Source organism: Labrus bergylta, chromosome 8 (assembly GCF_963930695.1).
Source record: "Labrus bergylta chromosome 8, fLabBer1.1, whole genome shotgun sequence".
Taxonomy (NCBI): Eukaryota; Metazoa; Chordata; class Actinopteri; order Labriformes; family Labridae; genus Labrus; species Labrus bergylta.
The window spans coordinates 26,351,247-26,372,380 of NC_089202.1; the positions used below are offsets into that span (position 1 = coordinate 26,351,247).

Consider the following 21,134-nt stretch of genomic DNA (forward strand, 5'->3'; position numbering starts at 1 on the left):
CGTTTGGCAATTTATATTTCCTTAAGCTGCAAAAACATGTTTATTCATTCATTTAACACATTTTGGTCTTCAGGTTATGTTCTTATAGACGGTCTTTTAAAACAGTTTATCCATGAATTAGGATACATTAAAGACTGCAGGACCCAAACTGGAACAGAAAAGAATCAGTTCATAGTTAGTTGTAGCTAACCTTCACCGGCCTCATCTTTCCTTCATGATTGTTATCAAGAACTCTAAAAGGGATGAGTAACTTTGGTTTCTAAGAGGGCCACATACAGTACATGTTATCCTCACTGAACCCAAGTTGTTACAATTTTGCTTCAATTTTGACATTTACAATAATTAATCATTTAAAGAAAGGAATAAATATATCACTTCTATCAGAATCTTTTTATTTAAAGGTTCTATATGTAACTTTTTACATGTATAAATTGTTTTTTTATCTCCCATTAATAAGCGAACAGTTAACTGATGTGAAAAAGTAGATGTTCACTGTCTATCTGTGTTGCCTGTATAAAAAGTTTCCCCGGGTCGTATTTTCCGCGAAAGCTCCAGGAAGTGACATTCACTCCGCTCCGCTTACAGAGATCAACTGTACAAACTCATCACACACTCCCGCTACAGCCAGAGGCCGTCTTCCACACAATTCTATCCGCTCTAGGAGCTCTCAAAGACGGACAAACTCATCACACACTCCTGCTCTCAGCCAGTGCCTGCAGAGACTGTCGTTTGTAGGATGGAGAATGAATCCAATATGGAATCTGTCCGACCGGCCTCAAGCACAACACAGACTCCTTCACAGACTATCACATGTGTATGACCTCTTACCTCCTCTGTAAACATTATGCCGGTAAATATCCAGTGTTTCGCGGCCGATGATGATGCTCCTTTGTGTACGTACGCGAGGGAGAGCGAGCAACAGGTTACTGGTGCAGTTCGCCTAACGGCCATGCGGTGTCACTACAAACGCAGTATTTTTGAAAGCTACATATAACCCCTTTAAAGAGCTCAACACAGAATTAAATCTAATTAAAGCTACTTTTCTTTCAATGCAGTGAAGATATCCTTTATCGATCCTACAAGGAAATTCAATTCAACAACACTCCTGTTATTGAGACATGCTACACACACATGCTACACACACACATGGACAAACAGGATCCTGTGTTGTCCAGACTTGATCAGTTCCTGGACTTGAACTGGTGACCCTCCGATTCCCAACCCAAGTCCCTACAGACTGAGCTACTGCCTCCCCAGCAGAATATTTACCAGTTATTATGGTATATATTTTATTCTGAAACTCCACAAATGCAGGTTGGTGCTTTCAGAGAAAGACCTTGGACGTTCAAAACATAATTCAACCTTAAATGTCTAAGACATTAATGAAGCTATCCAAGAAAGATGTCCATCCATATGATGTAATGCCGACATATTTGAAACTACTTTATATTTTTAGATTATTATTATTTTTTGAATCCTTGTGATTAATTACCTACAAACTGTTGTCCGTCTTTTTTTCGTCCTTGCTGGACCAACCGAAGGCGGAGTCGTCACTGCGGTGTGTAGCTGCTGGGCTCAACCTTTAAAAGCTCCTTCCTAACTGCAGCATGGCCACAAGCCAATATCGTCAAGCTGAAGTACAGTATGGATGGGACTAATGAAGCAGACGGAAGCGGCTCCTCCATTAATCATTTGAGGTCTCCTATAATCTTCATCTACTCATGTGTAGCAAAGTGGCTCTGGCCTTAAACCACCTCTCCTCTGCCACCAGCACACGTAATGTACATCATCCAGATTTACAAAGAGGACTCAAATATCACTTTTTGGTCTTCCATAATATGTAACTAATATAAATGATTAAATTATACATTTGCGCACAAGCACTATTATTACAAGGCCAAAAGCAATACTGAACTACAGGTATTGTAGTGATAGAGCCCACGAGCGTATGGATGCTAAAGGTAGATAGAAATCTTTACAAAAAAAAAATGTTTACTTGTGAAACAGGAAGTGAGGGTCCTCGTTTAACCCCTGAATTGTACCTTCAAGCCCCACTCAGATTGCCGTTTCAATGCGCAGTATTAACGTCCCTGTGACATTCCACCTTAAAAATGAATTTCACAAATGCCTAATGGGGGGGACAAATAGAGGGCAGACAAGATGCAGTCTCAGAAGGAAGATCCAGAAGAAAACCAGACATTCATCAGTCAATGTTGTTAGTGTGCAAAAAAGAAACGAGTACAATATAGTACTGCTGAGTGCTGAGTGCCATATATCTCTTTATGTTTTGTTAAGAATATAACAGAATGCCACAGATTGAGCCACAGTGGATGTCTTCTTCTTCTTCTCTGTGATCTATCCATGCTTCTGACTGTCATGTGTCACACATAAGCCAATCAGTATCCAGTATTCATGGAAAGCTTAGGTTTCTTTTTTTTGCCTTTTTATTTATATTTTTAATCAGTTATTGATACTGGATGCAATTTCAAATGTTGACAAAGTCGCGACGGATTTGCATCTCCATGACATCTGGTCTACCAGCTGAACGTGTGTTTCATCAACTACTCGCTTGTGTTAAGTACAGGATGGTTAAAAGAAGCGTGCTGTGGCTGTGACTCACGGTGAAACGAGCGGCTAACTACCGTAACTCTGTACAGTGTTCATGAAAAAGTCTCCGCTAGTTGTAGCTCCGCTAAAGCTCAGTTAATTTTATGATAAACACAAACTCTTGTGCTTGTCCTTCACAACAAAAGACCCCTGTTATTATGTTGCTGGAAGCTTTTATTTTGTAAGAGCCATATCAGGAAATGGGGGGTTATTTAAGCAGCAACTTAACACACTTCTGTGTGTTAATTCTCATATTTCTCTGGTCTGTTTCATGATATGAGTTGAATATCACACCTTAGGCTTGTTTGGGGAGGGGGGGGGGTCATAGTGTGTGAACATGCATTAATATGTGCACCCTCTTTTGATTCTGTATTAGCACAAAACGTTATTGTGGCTGCAAAAAGCACACATGTAAAAACTGTGATATGATTCTCAGGTACCGCCCAGCTCTACCCTCTGCCATTTATTATCTGCGAGACATCCGCATAGTTTTATTGTCCGGCAGAGAGACATTTTAAATTTCCTCTAGCTGATACCTTGCATAAGAGTCGGAGCAGAAAATATAAACTGTCCATGAGAGCTACATATTAAGTGACTCTTTCTCTCCATGCCTCTTGCAGCCGAACTCTCAATCTGTCAGTAGACCCACTTCTGGGTTTGTTATGTAATCAAATTCTTAGCCTGCTGGATTTTTTATTTTTTTTTGGTTTAACAGATGCAACCAGCCCCAATGTTTTTTTAAAAGTCTGTTCCCCAACCAAGCATGTTTGTCTGTCTGACTGCTGTCTCACTGATAAGCACATGTCCCTGTGTGACCCAGTGGAGGAGTCAGTGCTGGCTGTTAGAGCTGCTAGTTATCCCCATATGTTACACTGACTGACAGATAGACACACACTAATAATGCAATGATGAAAACCCACCTTACTTTGCCTACTCCAGGGAGGTCAGAGGTCACGCACAGCTCCATAACAGCACGGCTGGAGCTGGTAAAGCTTCGATGTCTGGTTTGAGGACACTTAAATTGAGTATATACTTGTCTGTATGAGGGTTTGTGTGTCTCTCAAGGCCAACTTGCGGTGTTATTTCTTTTATTGGAGTTCATTTTTGAGCCAGTGTTTAGGTCAGGCTTTTATTGAAACAGAGCATCAGATCCAGCAACATCAGTATTTATTGATAATGGCAGAAAAAGTTGTGTTGTGTTTCACAATCGATAAATGCTTCTATTATTCATTATTACCAACATCTGATATATTCTTGTGAAAGCATACATATGAATATGAGTATGAAAGTCAGCCTCTTGTGAATCTTGAGGTTCACATTTTTGGGTTCGAGTTGAATAACTACCAGACGAGTGGATTGTCATGAATTCATTCAAACACATCTCAGGATGATTCGTTATAAACTTCCTCAGATTTTCCTGCACATAAATGATTTTTTTTCTTTCGTTCAATTCTTTAGTTTATTATAAAGTAAATGAAAACTGAAATTCCAATCAGCCTCATCTGTTCTGTGTTCTCTTCAGTTAGCGCATGTTAGTATGCAAAGAAGCTAAGATAAGACGAGAACATCGTGATAGCTGCTTCACAGATGTAAGCCACACTGACACAAGGCGTTGCTGGGCCTCTGAGTCTTTCATTGTTTAGAACAAAATAACAAAGTCACTTGGCAATTTTTAGTTTTTGTTTTTCACTTGTTCATCCACTTAATCTAAATATTTTGTTTCCTCTGTTTCCCCGATGAGACTAGAGCCCCTTTCACACTGCTTTTTATTCAGCGGCGGTGTAATATTGGTGTCCCAGTCTCTGAATTCCGGTCGTATTTCAGCGTTGCAGAAGTACATCACGGAGGGAACTCCACATAGACACACAGTCAGACATGCACGCACACAAAGCGCCCCCCCCCCCCGCTGGCTCCCCTGATATTGTCTTCTCTCTATAACACCTCTGAAGGTGGTACAGAGGGGAGATCACATTACGTCTCTGCAACATTCTGATTGAAGGCGAAAAGTCACAGGGACGTAAGAGTTGTCGTCTCTCAACCGGAAGGTCGAGGGTTCGATCCCCAGCTCCTGCAGCAACATGTCCGATGTGTCCTTGGACACTCAACCCTGAATTGCTCCGTTGCTTACCTCTGATGGTCACACTACATAGCAACCACTTCCATCAGTGTGTGAGTGTGGAGGTGTGACATGTGGTGTAAAATATATAAGCTCAAGTCCATTTACCATATCGCACCTTCAAACAACATTCTGAAAGGGCTTTTGACTCGTGGTTCCCAATGGTTCCCAACCTTTTCACCTTGCAGACCCCCGTAATTGTATCTACGAAAAACTGAACCCCACCCCCCCAGGACGCGCATGCGGTGGTGATTCTAGAATCTCTTGGGGCCCTGCAACCAGCGTTCATCACCATTATGTCTGCCAGTGTCCGGACACTTACTCCACGGGAAATAAAGTTTTTGAAATTAGAATTTTAGTTTAAACCCCAGAACGTGGTTTAATTTAATTTATAGGCTTGCTGAGAACGTTTGGCTCTGCAGCAGTACTGGTGATCAGTAAAGTAGAACAGCCAAAGAGACTATATCCGCTCTTGTACTAAGCTTTGTGCTCATTTACAGTGAGCTTTATATGCCAGTTGCTGCTGTTGCCTTTTTTTTTACAAATCACTTTAACAAAAGCTGAACGAACAGTAAATGCTTCATGTTCCCTTTTCTGTTTTAATTCTCAATGTTACTCTGCTGCTGTGGTGTTTCACAGATCTTTGTGTTGCCTGAGATGTTCAGCCTTTCTACTTCTACTACACCAGATTGATCCACAGATAAGACTGGAGCGGCTGGGAGCTGCCCTGAAATGACCACAGAGCACAGACAAACATCCACCTGGACTGTCAAATCCAGTCTCAAACAGCAAACAACATGTTCCAAAGCCTGTCATGATGATTATCTATCCTCGTTTGAACCAACGGACACACAGGCGGACAGTCATACTGGTAGATTATGCGCTGTTTACATGACAACCAATTCCTCCAAAAACAGCAATCTTTTAGTTAGTGATAGAGACTGGTGAAATGTAATCCTTCTTGAAACGATGGCGTTACCCACATGCACATAACACTTCGTCTATAGCTATGTACGAGTAGATGGACGACTACAACAATTTGTGCTGCTCATTCTCAGTCGACATTCATTTAAAATGGACCCCCTTTGTAGTTTAGAGTCACTGGTAGGGCTTTCACACTTGCAGAAATCTCCTGAAAAACTCAGGATATTTCCCAGAGGAGCTGTATGTGTGAACGCAAACAGCCCAAAGCTTCACTTGGACTTCACCCAGAGTTTCTCCTGCCAGACCCCCCCTCGTACTTTTTCAGCAGCCAGTCATAGTGAGCTGATGTGAGAACGCAGCAGCATATCCTCCGGAGAATTCACCTCGAGCCAATGGGAGGGGGAGTGACGTTTGTATACTGTGTTTGCTGCACGGTGCAAAGAGTGTCTGCATGGGACCACAACCATCTCCGTGCACGGCTAATGAAGAGTCCTATAGAGGACTCTGTTGCTTCATCCGCTACTTCCGCATTTTTTTTTTTTTTTTACGTCTATGATTAGACCTCACCGCCCCGTTAAAGGAAGAGTAAGCTTGTTGTTTCATTACAAAGTCAACTTCTGGCCTGGCATGTATACTACAGCGTCTTTAGTTTTTTCTGGCGAGCCGCGTGCACAGTGGTTGTTATCTGGACGAAAAACAAAAAAAAACAACCGCGTTTTCAGAGGATCGTTCTCATTTAAACGTGGCCTTAGTCGTACTTTTTGTCCTCAGATGACCCTGCAGACAGACAGTGGGGTCAGGCTGGACTGACTTTACAGAGAGTTTCCACAGAGAGCTTTTGCAGCAGGTTGGAAGAAATAGGAATAATTGTACTGTTCAACTGATAAGCCACCGAGGGTTTGTGCAGTGCAGTATCTTTATAGGGAATATAAGATAATATAAATAATATAACATTTAGAATATAATGAATTCAGATTTTACTCTTCACTCTGGGACTCATCAATAGAGCGCAGGAAGTTTTAATTTATCCCCCAGTATAGAGAGGCACAGTGTGATTGCAATTTAATAAACCCCATACAATAATGTCCTTATCAGCTATGTGAATATGCACATGTGGGGGAAAAAAACCATTTAATTTCTGTTTCTAGCTGTACTGCTGCTCTTTGGTTGATCTTAGAATAAGTGAGGGGAAATCTCTACTATTGGATTAAAAAAAAAAAAGAGGAAATAGGTTCTGTGACTTTTGACCTTTTTTCCTGTTAACTTTCAAAAATCAATCATTAACTTTTGCTAAATGTACTTTAATAGTTCATCAAATTGGTGTTGTTTTTTCAAACTAACATCTATAAACAAATATTTTGCTGGTGGTTTCTAAATTAGGGCGTTGTTGGAACAGCAGCCTGTAATAGTATGCAGACGGTTTGTTTGTTCATCCAGTAGAATGGATACAGCAAATTGCTAAATGTTTTACTTCATTCATAACTTTCAGGAAGATATTGAGGATATCGTAATGTGTGGCTGATATTTTTAAATTTCTCCCTTTACTGATAATTTATCCTTCTTCTTCTTTAAAGCGTTCTTACCATTTCTTATGATTGAAAGAAGATATAGAGGTTTGAAATATAGACATCAAATATCAGATCGAACAGAACTGACAAGGAAAGAAAACAAGTCCAGGACAGAGCGTCAAGAAGTTTTGTTCATTTCATGGATTGTTAACACCTGTGACTGGGTTTGAGAGCGGATCCTTGACATGATAGTGGTGATACATATACATTTATTTAATTTTATTTCAATACAAATTCCAAAGTAATTTCCCACTCATGGCCTATAGCAGCAAAACTCTGTTAGTATAGTCAGATCACATGTTTGACAAAATAAGATGATGAAGATAAAAGGAATTATTGCATCATCTTTCACCTCCTCAAACTGAACTCCACTGACCTCAACATGGATAAATGAAGATTAACAGGCTAATCCATACACACACACACACACACACACACACACACACACACACAGAAAACATATCTCTGCACAGATACACTGCCGCTCCTCTCAATATCAAACAAAGGATTACTGTGTGATAATGCTGCTCTAACACTATAATCAATTAGTCCAGTGTGACAGCCTCCCCTCCTCTTCTCTCCTCTCCTCTCCTCTCCTCTCCTCTCCTCTCCTCTCCCCTCCTCTCCTCTCCTCTCCTCTCCTCTCCTCTCCTCTCCTTGCTTCTATTTTACTATCCTAACCCTCTTTCTTTCTTTTCTTTCCTGCCATTTCATCTCATTTCCATCCCTTCCTTTTCCCTCCTTGTCTTCTCCTTTTCTATCGCTCTACTCTTGTTCCTCTCTATTTTCTCTTACTGTCCTGTCTTATCCTTCCCTCTCCTTTGCTTTTTTCTTTTGACTTTTTTTACATTTTTTTTTACCTACCCCTTCATTTCCTCCCTTACCCTTCATTTCCCCTTTTCCTGTCTCTTGCCCTCGCCTTTCGTATTCTTCCTTACATTCATTTTCTTTCTGTGCCTGTCCTCTCAGCCTTTTGATTCGTTCACCTCTTAAAGCCAAAGTGACGTAATTCTTCCTAACTGATGATTTGAAATTGTCAGTCTAATTCCTCAGAATATTCCAGGCCGGTGACAACACCCTGCATTTAAAAACAGAAATGTTGAGTCACTGTTAATGTGCCTAAGTATATCTTTCCCTGTGTCACATCAGCCCTGCCTTTGCCTTATAATTTTTTGTTTTGTCGTTGCACAGGCTGTTGTGTGTATCCTATCTGCAGTGAGATTTGATAAGAACAGAAAACAGAGCTGAGATAGGACGAGCAAACTGAGATCTGTCGAGCCTTTTCAGACCTCAGACAGGGCGTGTGTTTGTTTACTGTCTGTCTGCTTCTCTCTGCAACACATTTCTTCCTTCCTTGTTCCCCAGTCCTGACTTTTTCCCTTTTATTTAACATTTTTTATTCCTGCCTCCCCACTGTTTTACATTTTCCTCTCTCTTTCTGTTGCCTTTCTCACTTACTACAGGTTGTTTCCTTTGTTTATTCATTTTTCTCCTGCCTTCGTTTCCATTTCACCTCGTCATTCTTCATGTTTCCTTTCCCTCTGCACCCTTATTTCAACTTGCATGTTCTCAATGACAACAAGAGCAGCAGTTGTTCCTTTTTTACCAAAACCATTCTTCCTCTGATCCCCCTCTCCCCCCTCCCAACGTTCTCCTACTTTTCACTTTTATTTCTTTCTCTCACACACACAAAAAGTGGTACTTGGCACTTTTGAAATGTAAATAAAGTTTAGTTGTTTTCCTCACCAAGCCTCCTCCAGCCTGTTTATCAGGCAGACTTCAAAGTGGCACAGTGACATGTGGCTCTATCTCTCCTCTGCTCTGTGAAACAGGGTCACAGACGGCGCTTGGCTTTCAGAAAAACTTTCCCTTTCATGTAAGAACCAAGTGGGTGAGAGGAACTAAAGGGGGCCATGCCAGCCACCCACCTGCTATCGAAACCGAGACATGCACTGCAGCTCGTCCTTTAGTCTGTGTGTGTGTGTGTGTGTGTGTGTGTGTGTGTGTGTGTGTGTGTGTGTGTGTGTGTGTGTGTGTGTGTGTGTGTGTGTGTGTGTGTGAGTGGATGGAAGTGGATGACGACCTGTATTGTTTCGATGCACTTCTCTCAACTGGTCATTGCAGTCTGCCCTTGGGAGTATCTTTTTCACCTGATGTTTTAGGTATCTCATGATTTTATTCATTGACTTTCTCCCTCTGTCTGTGTTTTTTTTTTCTCTATTGTCTAGCCACCGCTCCAGTGTGAGAGCACCTCAGTACCTCGTGCTGAGCTGGGGGACTGCAGCAACCACACAGAAGACATAAGGCGACGAAGAGAGGGACAGAAAAAGCAAAAAGCCGCTAAAAAAGAGCTCTGAGAAGCAGAGGAGACAGCATGTTGATTAGAGCTGTTTTGAAGAGACAAACCTGACCGTGGAGGAGACAGACTGAAATATATAGATTCTTCGCTCAGAGGCAGAAAAGAGGCAGAGACAGTCAAAAGTTCAAGGTGTTGGCCATGGCTGTGCGCCTGCTGCTAGGAGGGTAGAGTTCAACCCAACCACTCCTACACTACAACTTCCTGAACCTTCATCCTCTCTCCTAACCTGACCCAGAGTCAGTGTCTCGAGCCCTCCATCTTCTCCTTTTGTGCTCCTTTTCCCTCCACCATCTCTGTTTTCCCAGAGTCGGGTTTTGTTCTGCAGCAGGAACACTGTCTGTGAATCAGTTGAACAAAAGTGTGCCACAGTCGCCTGCTTCAGAGTTGGAGAGACAGCAGCCTCCTGTTCCCACTCATGGACTTTTGATGAAGAATGATGGCAGCGAGACTGTCAGGCGCCGCCCCTTCCTCTCGGCCACCCTCCCTCCCCCCAGCGGCCACGGCTAGAACTGGTTAAGGTTGGACTATCGGCATCCATCGCAGCATCGGCAGCAGCTGGCAGAGCGCGGGAAGGAGCAGTATGCAGGAAACTGACTTACCAGCTACAAATGCCTTCAAAGGTAAACACTCATAATGCACAGCTAAGGGGCGTATGTTGAAGAAAACTCTTTTAACGTCTGTTAAGTGTTTAACTTTTGAGTTTCTCATGTTCTAGAAGAGCCTCAAACGAGGAAATGAGGAAACAAGGTAAGCAATCCCTTGGCTAGTCCAATTAATGTTGACTCTGCCTTTAAGTCATCTTAACTACTTGGGATAATAGTAAAAAGAAATACTTTACAATAGCAACCAACTATAATGTTATCCGAAAAAAAAACTTATTATCCATTTACCTCCTTGTCAGCACATCACAATCTCATTTAAAAAACACAACGGGCTTCTCACATTGAAAGTCGTCCTAAAGAAACATGGAAACTCTCTAACACTCTGTCAAGGTGCCTGGAGACAAAGAGGAGTCATCCTGGAATCTATTTCAGAAGAGGGAGGTGCTGTCAGAAGTTTACTGTGGGACACCATAGGCAGTATAAAACATGGACGTAGTATCAGTGACGTTACCTTTTTGTTTTTGAAGCCCAATGAGGGCTTAAAGTTCTGTCTTAAACTATCTTTCCTTTGAACTAGAAACTATAAACATGAGTAGAGGTGGAACTGAGGCAGGCGTTAAGCAACACACCCACCTGTCAGTCAACTTGGCCACGCCCCTAATTGTACATTATTCTTTGCGTATAAGGCAGAATGTGCAACATTTTACACATAAATATAGCCGAAATCCAGACTGTCCTTAATGAGTGTGACGCACGAGCCCCGCTGTCTGTGATGTTGTCTCAGCTGTATTTACATTGTGTTTACATGGACGGGACAGCCTTGTGTATAAAAGCTATTTTGTTATTTGTTTCATGCTTGTGCTCAAGGGCGACATCTACTGGAACAAAAAGTTTGCACATTCTTCCTTTAATAAAATTAAATTATCAAAATATGTATTATATTTCAGGATAAATCCCTTGAGGTGGTTTCAAAAGATTTGAGGAAAATAATTTGAAACTTACTGTAATACTAAAAGGAGAAATCAGTCTCATATGCATATCCACAATGCATTGCAGGCACAGCTTGCACATTTCCAGCTATGTTGTCAAACATCTGTAAAGCCTGCAGCAACAAATAAACATCTCTTTAATGAGCTAACTCATGTTTTTATGGTTGTATATGCAGCGTTTATGTACGCATCTACTGGCTCTTGTAAGTGATGACATCAGAGGGGTTGCACACTATGAGGTGAAAAGTTCACAGCAGCTCAGAGTAAAAAAAAAAAAGTCCTCAGTGGAATGAATAAGCGCTGCCTGGTCCACTGTGTGATCATCATATACTTGAGCTTAACAGTAGCTCATTATAATGTAATCGCTCTCTCTAATTAGGATTGCTGTAACTGAAGTTGTATGCAGTCAGTTCCTTTCTTTAAAGCTGAACTGCTGCTCAGACCAAATATTCAGCGGCACTGCTTTAATGAACCGTTACAGACTTGTGACTTGCTGTTTGGATTCAGACAGAAAATAATTCTGTTCATTTCAAGTCTAAAAGTGTTTTAAAGAAGCCGTTTAGAGACTAAATCCACAGAAAACCATTAATATTAATCACGTCTAACTAGAACTTTCTACTTATGAGGTGGATAGTTACAAGAACGATTTTTAATTAAATCTACCAGAGCAACAGCAGAATCATTTCACACAATGGATAACAGTGAATAAGTCATGGAGAAAAATAACTACCCTGTACTAAGCCACATGTTCAATGTCATTGAGATCAACCGTCTCTATTGTTTTGTTTTTCTTTTTCAGGAAGAATGAGCAGCATTTTACATTTTCATATATCAAAAATCAAGTATAGTCTCTGTAAATGTCCCTCACTTTACAAAAAGCAGGTAAAAGACCTTACTTATTGCAGGCCTAGACTGCACCAGGCTTGGAAAGGGATAGGGGGAGAGATGGGATAAAATGCAGGAAGAGGGATAGGGAGCAAGGGGGTTGGGGGGGGGGTGTTGTTCAGGCAAGCCGTCCATCAACGATCCGGTGGGGGGGGGGGCTTGTGACCCTTGATATCGATATTAGGGATAAAAGAAAATCTGATGCTGATATATTGGCCGATATCTTTCTTGGTTCTATCTTCGATCTGTAGAAATAGAAAGATACATACAATGATTGCGTTTATCAATCAAATGCAGTTATCAAAACACAAGATGTTAAATTAAGTCAAGATGATCACTAGACTGAAGAGTGACTGCGCGTCATCGTGCATCACTGCTTGACCCTGTGGAGTGATAAAGCTTTGTTTAATCCACGTAGGACAATCTGCTGGTGAAAGAGAACTGCTAGTTTAATACAATGATATTCAAATGAAATGCTATTTGACTGGAGGAATAAATCTACTAAAATTGCTGCAAATCTGGGATAAAATTAGTCGATACCGATAGTCACTGGATATGCTAATATCGGCCGATACTATCTGCTCGCCGATTAATCGGTCGGGTTCTAATAAGAAGCACGAGTGCTGCTGGCCAACTCGAGCCGTGTTTACATCAGGTTTACATAAATGGCCGGCCGGCTCCTCCTCTCGCGTATAAAAGCTGTTTTTATTAAAGGACAACAGAAGTCATGGTCATTCTGTGTCAATGTATATGCGATTTGAAACTACAATCTAACCAAAGTGTGCTAACATTAGCCTGCTAAGTGGAGGGGGGTTGGACGTGTGTTGCCGGAGGGGAGCGGAGGATTCAGTATGGCGGAGGTGTCGCCAAACAGCAGTATGTTTTTATTTCATGCTGGGGCTCAAGGGCGACATCTACTGGATCAAAAAGTGGCACATTACCTCCTTTAAGACCTATCATGATGAGTCTAAATGCCTGCTGTGAAAAAAGGCTGATTAAAGTCTCTCTCAAATATTGACTGACAGATATTTTAAGAATTATTATAAGAAACTTACTGTTCCCTAACTATGCGTGAATAGGCCAGGTAGACTAAGTCTCATTTTCAATATAGGCAATAAAGATCCTCAGCTGAGGGGCTACGTTACATATCTACTGTAAACTTATTGATGAGGAACTTTTTGTGTGGACCAACTGATCTTATCTCTGTTGATGTTGTCCTGACAACAGTGGTCTGCTGTGCTGCACAAACTATGTGATGACGACATTGTCTTAAATCAGTGTTTGCATTTTCACTATATATAAAAACATGGGCTCAGGAAGGCATGCAGTGTGTTTGCCATGTATGTAGCCAAGATTGTGATGAAACGCAATTCATATCTTCAAACACACACATCTACATCTGTGAGGTTGTGTGCATCCTGCTGTTTCTATTGGTGTGGTGAACAACTCTAGATGTAGAGGAATTACTCCAGAGCAGAGCCTTCTGTCTGTTCTCAGAGCACAGGTATTACATAATTCATTATCTGTTTGTGTGTGTGTGTCTGAGTGTGGGAGGGTTAGTTCTGGTCAGTCTCTGCTCTGACCCTGCGGGGTGGAGGAGGGGAGTGAAGCCATTGAGGAGTAGTAAACAAACGTGCCGGCAATCAGATGTAGGACACCTGTGGTCGATTGCTGCGAGGTGAACGTAAGGTTTTGTTTACCGCGTGGGGGTTATGTCAGGTAAAACACACACACACACACACACACACACACACACACACACACACACACACACACACACACTCACACAATCAGACATCTGGCCTTCTACTTCAGTCAGCTCGGCCTGTCCGTCTGTGCATTTGAATCCACAGTGATTTGAATGGTGAGTCAGTTCTTGTATGTATCGTTGTCTCAGGTGACGTGTGGAATGAATAAAGTGTTGAGCTCCTCAGGCAGACACAGACCAAGGCTAAATAACCAACACTGGAGAAAGAACGTTTTGCTCCCATCACACTCTTTACCCCTCAACAGTTTCTCTCTTTCAGCTCTGTTTTCACTCCACCCTTTTTCCCGCCTCTTATTGCTGAGGTAACTTTTGAATTGTACGTATAGTAGCTGCATTATGAGCTTCATCAGGATCTGTCTACTTTAGGTCAGTATGACACTGAATGATTAACCCAACCCATGTTTTCTTTCTGTGCTTATTCAGAGCAGCAACTTGAAATCTCATGAGAACAGCAAAGATGTCTACATTTTATTGACAAGTACTGGCAACTCGAAAGAAAGTTTCCAAAGCTGAAATGGAAATCTGGTGTAATTAACAAATTTTGACGACATCTTCTTTGAACACAAGTGGCATCTGATCTGGTCTAGATTTTGTATTCAATTGCTGAGTGAGGTGAAAAACAAATCGTATACAGCCGTTAAGCTTCTTAAAAAAAGAGTAGAAGAGAAGTGAGGTCCTCTCAGCAGGAACAAAAAAGAAAAGTGTGACATGCAGTAGCCGTTCCTGCTAAATGTAAGAAGGTTAGACCCTCTCTAAATCAAACCGGTGGCATCTTTTATTCACCTACATTTTCTAACACCCCCTCCTTGAGGCAGTCGATATACTGAGAGACAATACTGCAGAGTCACTCTCAATCCCAGTCTCCCTCTCCCTCTCTCTCTCTCTCTCTCTCTCTCTCTCTCTCTCTATCACCCTGCTGTCTTCCCCCTTTCTGTCTGACACATTTTCTCACTCTGCCTCTCCCTCGGTGGTCACCTTTTTCTGTCCGTCTTCATTTATCTCACTCTGTCGGTCATCCCCACCTCCTCCTCCCCCCCACTCTGCTTCTCCGTCTCGCGCAGTGTGGTCTCCCACCACAGTCAATCCATATCGAGCTGTACTAATGTGGAGCCCTCGCCCATCTATAAAGGGGCTGACAGCTCAGGGTTATTAGATGAGGTCCTCCTGCCCCCTCTGCCTGCCTACTGCACAGGTTAGATACCTCAGACACTCTGGATGTCTGACTGTCTATCAATTTGCTTTTCTATGTAATGTTTTTTTCAGATTTGCTTTTTTTTTTGTAGGGTTGTCACAGTACCAGAATTTTAAACTTTGTTAAGATCTATGATATTGGTACACATATATACGTTCTAGGCAGGATAGGATTTTTTGTTTGAGAAACACTTGTTACACGTGTAAATATCAAAATAAGAAACAAGATAAGATGTTAAATTGATTGATAAGTGATGAAGATAGATGTGATTTTGGGACGTCTGCATTGTTTCATGCTAAAGTTGGTTAAGGACAAAATCTCTAAAACCTAAAGTGTTTTAAAGGCTTTATATGTGATTTTTTTGATCCAGCAGGTGTCGCCCTTGAGCACCAGCATGAAACCAAAACAACTCGCGGTGCCTTGTTGTGTTAGCATGCTAATGCTAGCGATCTTTATTATGCTCGTATCTTCACACTGCATGTAAATTGACCTGAAATGAGCGTGATCTAGAAACACAGTTAAGCAGTGAGTACAGTATGTTATTCTTCTTTTCTCTAGTCCCTCAATTAAACAACTTTTATACACGAGGGGAGGAGTCAGCCGGCCGTCCCGGCGATGTAAACAAAGTGAAGAAAGGACTCGGGAAAACTCTGAAAACATCACAGACAGTGGGACTCGGGTGTTACACCCATTGTAGACAGTCATGACTCACAGAGTTATTTTCAGAGGATATACTTGATTTATATTATATTTAAGTGTGAAAAATCACATATAAAGCCTTTAAGTTTGAAAACATGTTACTTTTGAACTCGTTGCTCGCTAACTGAAAGATGACCACAATCTTTAAATTAATTGTTACATTTTAAAAGTTGATTGCGATTAATCCCAATTAATCCAAATGTATAAAGGATACATTGTTATTATATTATTATTATTTTTGTCATGGCATAAGCTCAGGTTTTTTTTACTTCCTGTTTGGATAAATAACTGATTTTAGTTTGAAAGAAAATAAGGAAAATCTGGTCGATTGAGGGTTAAGACATTAACTGAACCACTGAAAAAGGAACTTGTTACAAAGTGAAAAGTAATCCACAATAGCTCACAGGAACATAAAAAAGTGAAATATTTGAAGTCACAGGGGGAAATTACTGTTGAATGATCTGTCAGCTGAGCTGTCTGGGTTTTTATTTAAGTTTAAAAAAAGAAGTGAAATGAGCCATTCAAATGAGCAGTGGTGTCGTTCTTTTTTTATCACTGTGGCTATAGTGAGACGCTGCTGTAGCTTACCTACGGTGTGCCTAAAAGGACAAAACAGCATGTGATAAATGCGTTCACACTGACAGCCCTACTTAGAACCATGTTGAAAGAAAGCTTTCCCTTAATGCTTTACCTGCTGGCTTCAAGTCTGAAGAATTTCACTTCAGTCACAAGAATACCTAAATAAATACAATAGTTCATATTTTTTTGTATTAAAATGTTAAACACTGCTCAATGTCTTAAGGTTACTAATTGTTCAGCAAGCTATTTGTGAATATGACAAACATCTGAATCTGTGCAAAGCTCTTTAAAGAAAGCTTGTGTCTGAGTGTGAGCATCTGTTGGAGCGCACAGGACATGAGTGTAGGGAAGTGAAATGGATGTGTAACATGAACAAAAACTTTCTAGTAAAAGATGATCAAGAGAAACCATCAAACACCACGCACCGAATCCCACACACGCTAAAGGCATTTAGATAGAAATTGCATGATCTGCTGTGTAAAAAGTCGGCACGGAGGGGAAAACACTGGATCCCTGATGATAGAAGCAAAATCAAAGCTCAAAAATATGTGAAGCCTTCAACAACATACTGCTCTAGAGAGAAGTGTGGTTCTGTCTGGGGTGAAGGATCCGGGCCTTCTGTCAGGTAGAACAGCATGCTTGCAGACCACTGGTCAGAGGGCTTTTTATTTACAATAGTGGAATATGTATTAAAGAGGAATTATTGAACAAGTAGAGCAACTCATAGGGGAGACAGTTTGCAGGGAACATGGAGAAGGGTTCAAAGTAGCACTGTGCAGTTTTCTGACTTCACAGATGAGTCCCAGTTAAGAGAAAGAATCTGGAGTTTTATGATTCTCTTTTGGCAAAGAAAGATTCATCAAACTCCCCGTGTCCTCAGTGAAAACTGTTGTGTTATAGTTTCAGTTTGTTGTGACGGAGAATTTAAACCCATGAAGGTTCCTCACAACTCTAATTAGGGGTCACTGTTTCATTATCAACTGAAAAGATGATGAAGACGATGTCTGAGTGTCTCTCTCCTATTTCATACCTAATGACTCTAGCACTTGGTTTATGATTAGTTTTAGTTAATTTGAAACAACAGAGTAGCAGGAACCCGGAAAGAGAAAATTAACACTTTGATTTTAAACTGGTACTCGAACGTCGCTGACCGTAACACTCTCCAGAGCTGCACTTTTAGTCCGCGTCATTTTATTGAAACATATAACTGAATTACCTTATGACTCAAAGAACATCCAAATACAATATTTGTAGTGATAATTTAAAAAAATACATTTCTTATGCAGGTACACCTGAGAAAATGAACAGAAAGATTTGAATTTTAGTTTAAATTTGAGTTTAACTGAAACTGTGAGAAGAGAGCTATTAATATTAGCATATTTAAGTGTTTCCTTTAGAAGTGGAAGTTAAGCAGGGACTTGTTAATGATGTGACTGTACAACAGCTTATATTGCTCAGATAGAGAACATTCAAACACAGACACAATAATGAAAGTATATATTATGCTCCAGGGTTCAGAATGAGTCTGCAACGTTTCATTATGTCTTTCAGGAGAATATCCTAAAAACACTTAAATATCATGAAGAATACATCTGCCCTGATTTCATGTGAACTTCAAGTCATAGTGTTGTAGTAACTGAGATCGGTATTGGTCTCAAGACCACTTTTTGAAGGTCTCAGTCCCGTTGGAATCAAAATAATTTGTACTGGGTCTTGTCTCAGTCTTGGACTGGGCGGACTCCGGATTTTAAATTGAGATCAGTCAAGACCACCACTGATGGACTATTTTTCCACGTCATCGCTGAGATAAGAAGGAAAACAACAAATAACTCATATAGTTAATTTCTAGTTTGATTTCTATCCCCCGGTTACGACTGCAACATTCCCAGTGTTACGGCCTCAGTGAATGACACGCCCGCTGCACATAAGATGATTTTTCATTTATGTTTATGGTCTTGGTCTTGACTTGATCTCGATGCCTAAATGTCTTTGTCTTGTCTCGGAGCACTCTGGAAGGAAGGTGAGGAATAACTGAGAATTATTGTATCCATAAAGCTTGTTCCAGTAGTTTTTATCTGTATTGTACCAGTGAGACCCTGCATGCCCGCAGAAACTTTGACCATGAGACGATGCACAGACATCATGTCTACAGAGGCATAAAGGGAGATTGTAGCTTCTCCGATTGTCCAACAACAGAACGCTGTTTAAGCCACAGCTTTAAAAATTACACGTGTGTGTGTGTGTGTGTGTGTGTGTGTGTGTGTGTGTGTGTGTGTGTGTGTGTGTGTGTGTGTGTGTGTGTGTGTGTGTGTGTGTGTGTGTGTGTGTGTGTGTGTGCGCTCATGCTGTGTGCAGATTGTGTATCCATATTAGTGTGATATAATTGCATGATGTATGACAAGATAATTGCATTCCTGTCATTGTCTTTCAACGTGGGTGTATTTAAGTCCATGCATGTGTGCAGTTATGTTCGGCCAACAAAATTACAGTATTTACGACATGATAATTGAATGTATGTGTGTGTGTGTGTGTGTGTGTGTGTGTGTGTGTGTGTGTGTGTGTGTGTGTGTGTGTGTGTGTGTGAATGTGTCCATATGTGCATTCATATTTATTCATCATAATGACAGGGTTTTACTCAAAACGCTTGCCTGTGTGTCTGTGTGTATGTGTGTGTGCGTGTGTGTGTGTGTGTGTGTGTGTGTGTGTGATGGCAGAATCACAGTAAATTAGACAGACACAGTGAGTCATCATCCCTTCCTAATTTCCCTCTTCAGTGTCTGAGCGTGTATGTGTCTGAATTTACAAATGCTTAATGATGTTTCAGGTTTTTGAGGCGAAAGTGTGTGTATGTGCTGTTATGCAACCTTGGCTGCACAATGTGTGTGTGTGTGTGTTTGTGTGTGTGTTTGTGTGTTTACCTTGTTTTTATGTGCATGGCTGCCTGCTGTCTGATATTGTCTCCTTTATTTACTCCCCATCCAGCTTATTTACAAGTCAGTCAGACATCCACCCAGCCACGTTTACACTGACCTAAATAGGCAAATCATCTGTATGTGAGTTTGAATGTCTGTGTGTGTGTGTGTGTGTGTGTGTGTGTGTGTGCGTGTGTGTGTGTGTGTGTGTGTGTGTGTGCGTGTGTGTGTGTGTGTGTGTGTGTGTGTGTGTGTGTGTGTGTGTGTGTGTGTGTGTGTGTGTGTGTGTGTGTGTGTGTGTGTGTGTGGGTGTGGTTTACTGTGACCATTTTTATTTGTGTCTGTGTCTATAAGAAGAAATGGATTTGAGCTTTGGAATGTGTGACGTTTGATTGTTTCCTTTTGTGTGTGTGTATGTGTGTGTGTGTGTGTGTGTGTGTGTGTGTGTGTGTGTGTGTGTGTGTGTGTGTGTGTGCATCACAGCTCTGTGCAGTCAATAGCTGCATTGAGGCCGCTTACATTGTGAAGCAGCCTTCACATTAATGCGCCGGTCTCCCCTCCCTAAATTCCTCTGATTCCTCAGATAGCAGCAAAGCTGAGTCCAGCTGCACTCAGCCTCCTCGCTCACACTCCATTTTCTCTCTCGCTTCAGTCTGTGTCATGACACATGGACACAGGTTTCTCAATACAAACATCTGAGTAAGATCTACATCAGTCGCAGCTCTGTAAGGCTTTTCAACCACGTGTTTAAGAGTTATAATGTTTATGACAGGCAGGTTCACAAACTGTGCTCATAATAAATATTGTTACCCTTCATTGAAATAGTTTCTTCTGACAACAGTATAACATTTTTAAAACAATGATCACCTCAACATTTCATATAAATATATATAATATAAGAGGGAGATGAACTTACACTAAAGGCCTTATCCTACAACACACACAAAGGCCCTCACTTATCAAACGTACGTACGGCAGAAAAATGGGTGTACGGTCATTTCCACGCAAAGTTCGGCACTTATCACTTTGGACGTGAGCGGACCCACGCCAGGTCTCAGCTCGTGTACGCGCGTTTTCAACTCAGTGTGGACTTGAGCTGCAGCGAATCTGCTTGTTAAGAAAGGCAGACAGAGGTTCACAGATTTACTGTTAGATAAGATATCTAAAATGATTTTTATATTACGCTCCACCTCTAACGATCTCTGTAGGCAACATCGCTTTTTAAATAATGTTGAGCATTGTCAGGTGATTTCTTTAGTTGTGTGTTTTATTTGATGAATTAATGTTTGTTTAATTGATTTACTTTGAAGATTAAAGATTAGAGAGGCTTCTTTCTGTACTGAGACAAATTAAAACTAAAAAACTAAAAACAGTTCGCCTACTTCAAAAGGACATAAAAACTTCCAGAGGATACTAAATACAACTTTTAGCCTCTGAAATATGAAATATTTAAGAATTCAGAACATTAACATTAGATCATAACTAATCGGTATGTCCAGAGATTTAAATAATAAATACGCTGACGTGCGTAATTGCGCACAGGGCAGACGCCCTGAGGCCGAAATCTGGGGGCTGTAAGACGGAGTCAGGACCTTCTTTTATGTAAGTGTTAAATTCTTATGTTTGGAAAGAAGGTTGCCTGATATTGAGGCTGACTGATGAAAGAAGCCACTCGCTCCTGGATCTGGGATCGTTTCAGGTTTGGGTACGGCTGGCGTCCTCCGGTCCGGGAGCTGCAACACTAGGCTATATTGTAGGATCGTATGGTCTGACCACCTTTTTTAAACTAAAAGTATAAAAATGTTGATCATATTATAGCCTAGATTATGTACGTTACATATCGAATTAAATAAAAAAAATTAAACTCAGCTGGAGTTCGGTTATCCACACCAGCGCTGTTGAGATTTCCGTGCAGGCGCATTTCTTCCGAAGCT

General features: G+C 41.1%; 1 protein-coding gene across 1 annotated transcript in view; it reads left to right on the forward strand.

The window, feature by feature from the left end:
- Window positions 1-21,134, forward strand: part of LOC109987407 (low-density lipoprotein receptor class A domain-containing protein 4) — a 218,436-nt gene that overhangs the window by 64,934 nt on the left and 132,368 nt on the right. Inside the window, exon 3 of the mRNA XM_020638479.3 lies at window positions 9,444-10,194. Coding sequence (XP_020494135.1) covers window positions 10,155-10,194 — 40 coding nt within the window. The 5' untranslated portion in view covers window positions 9,444-10,154. The remainder of the gene's footprint in view (window positions 1-9,443; window positions 10,195-21,134) is intronic.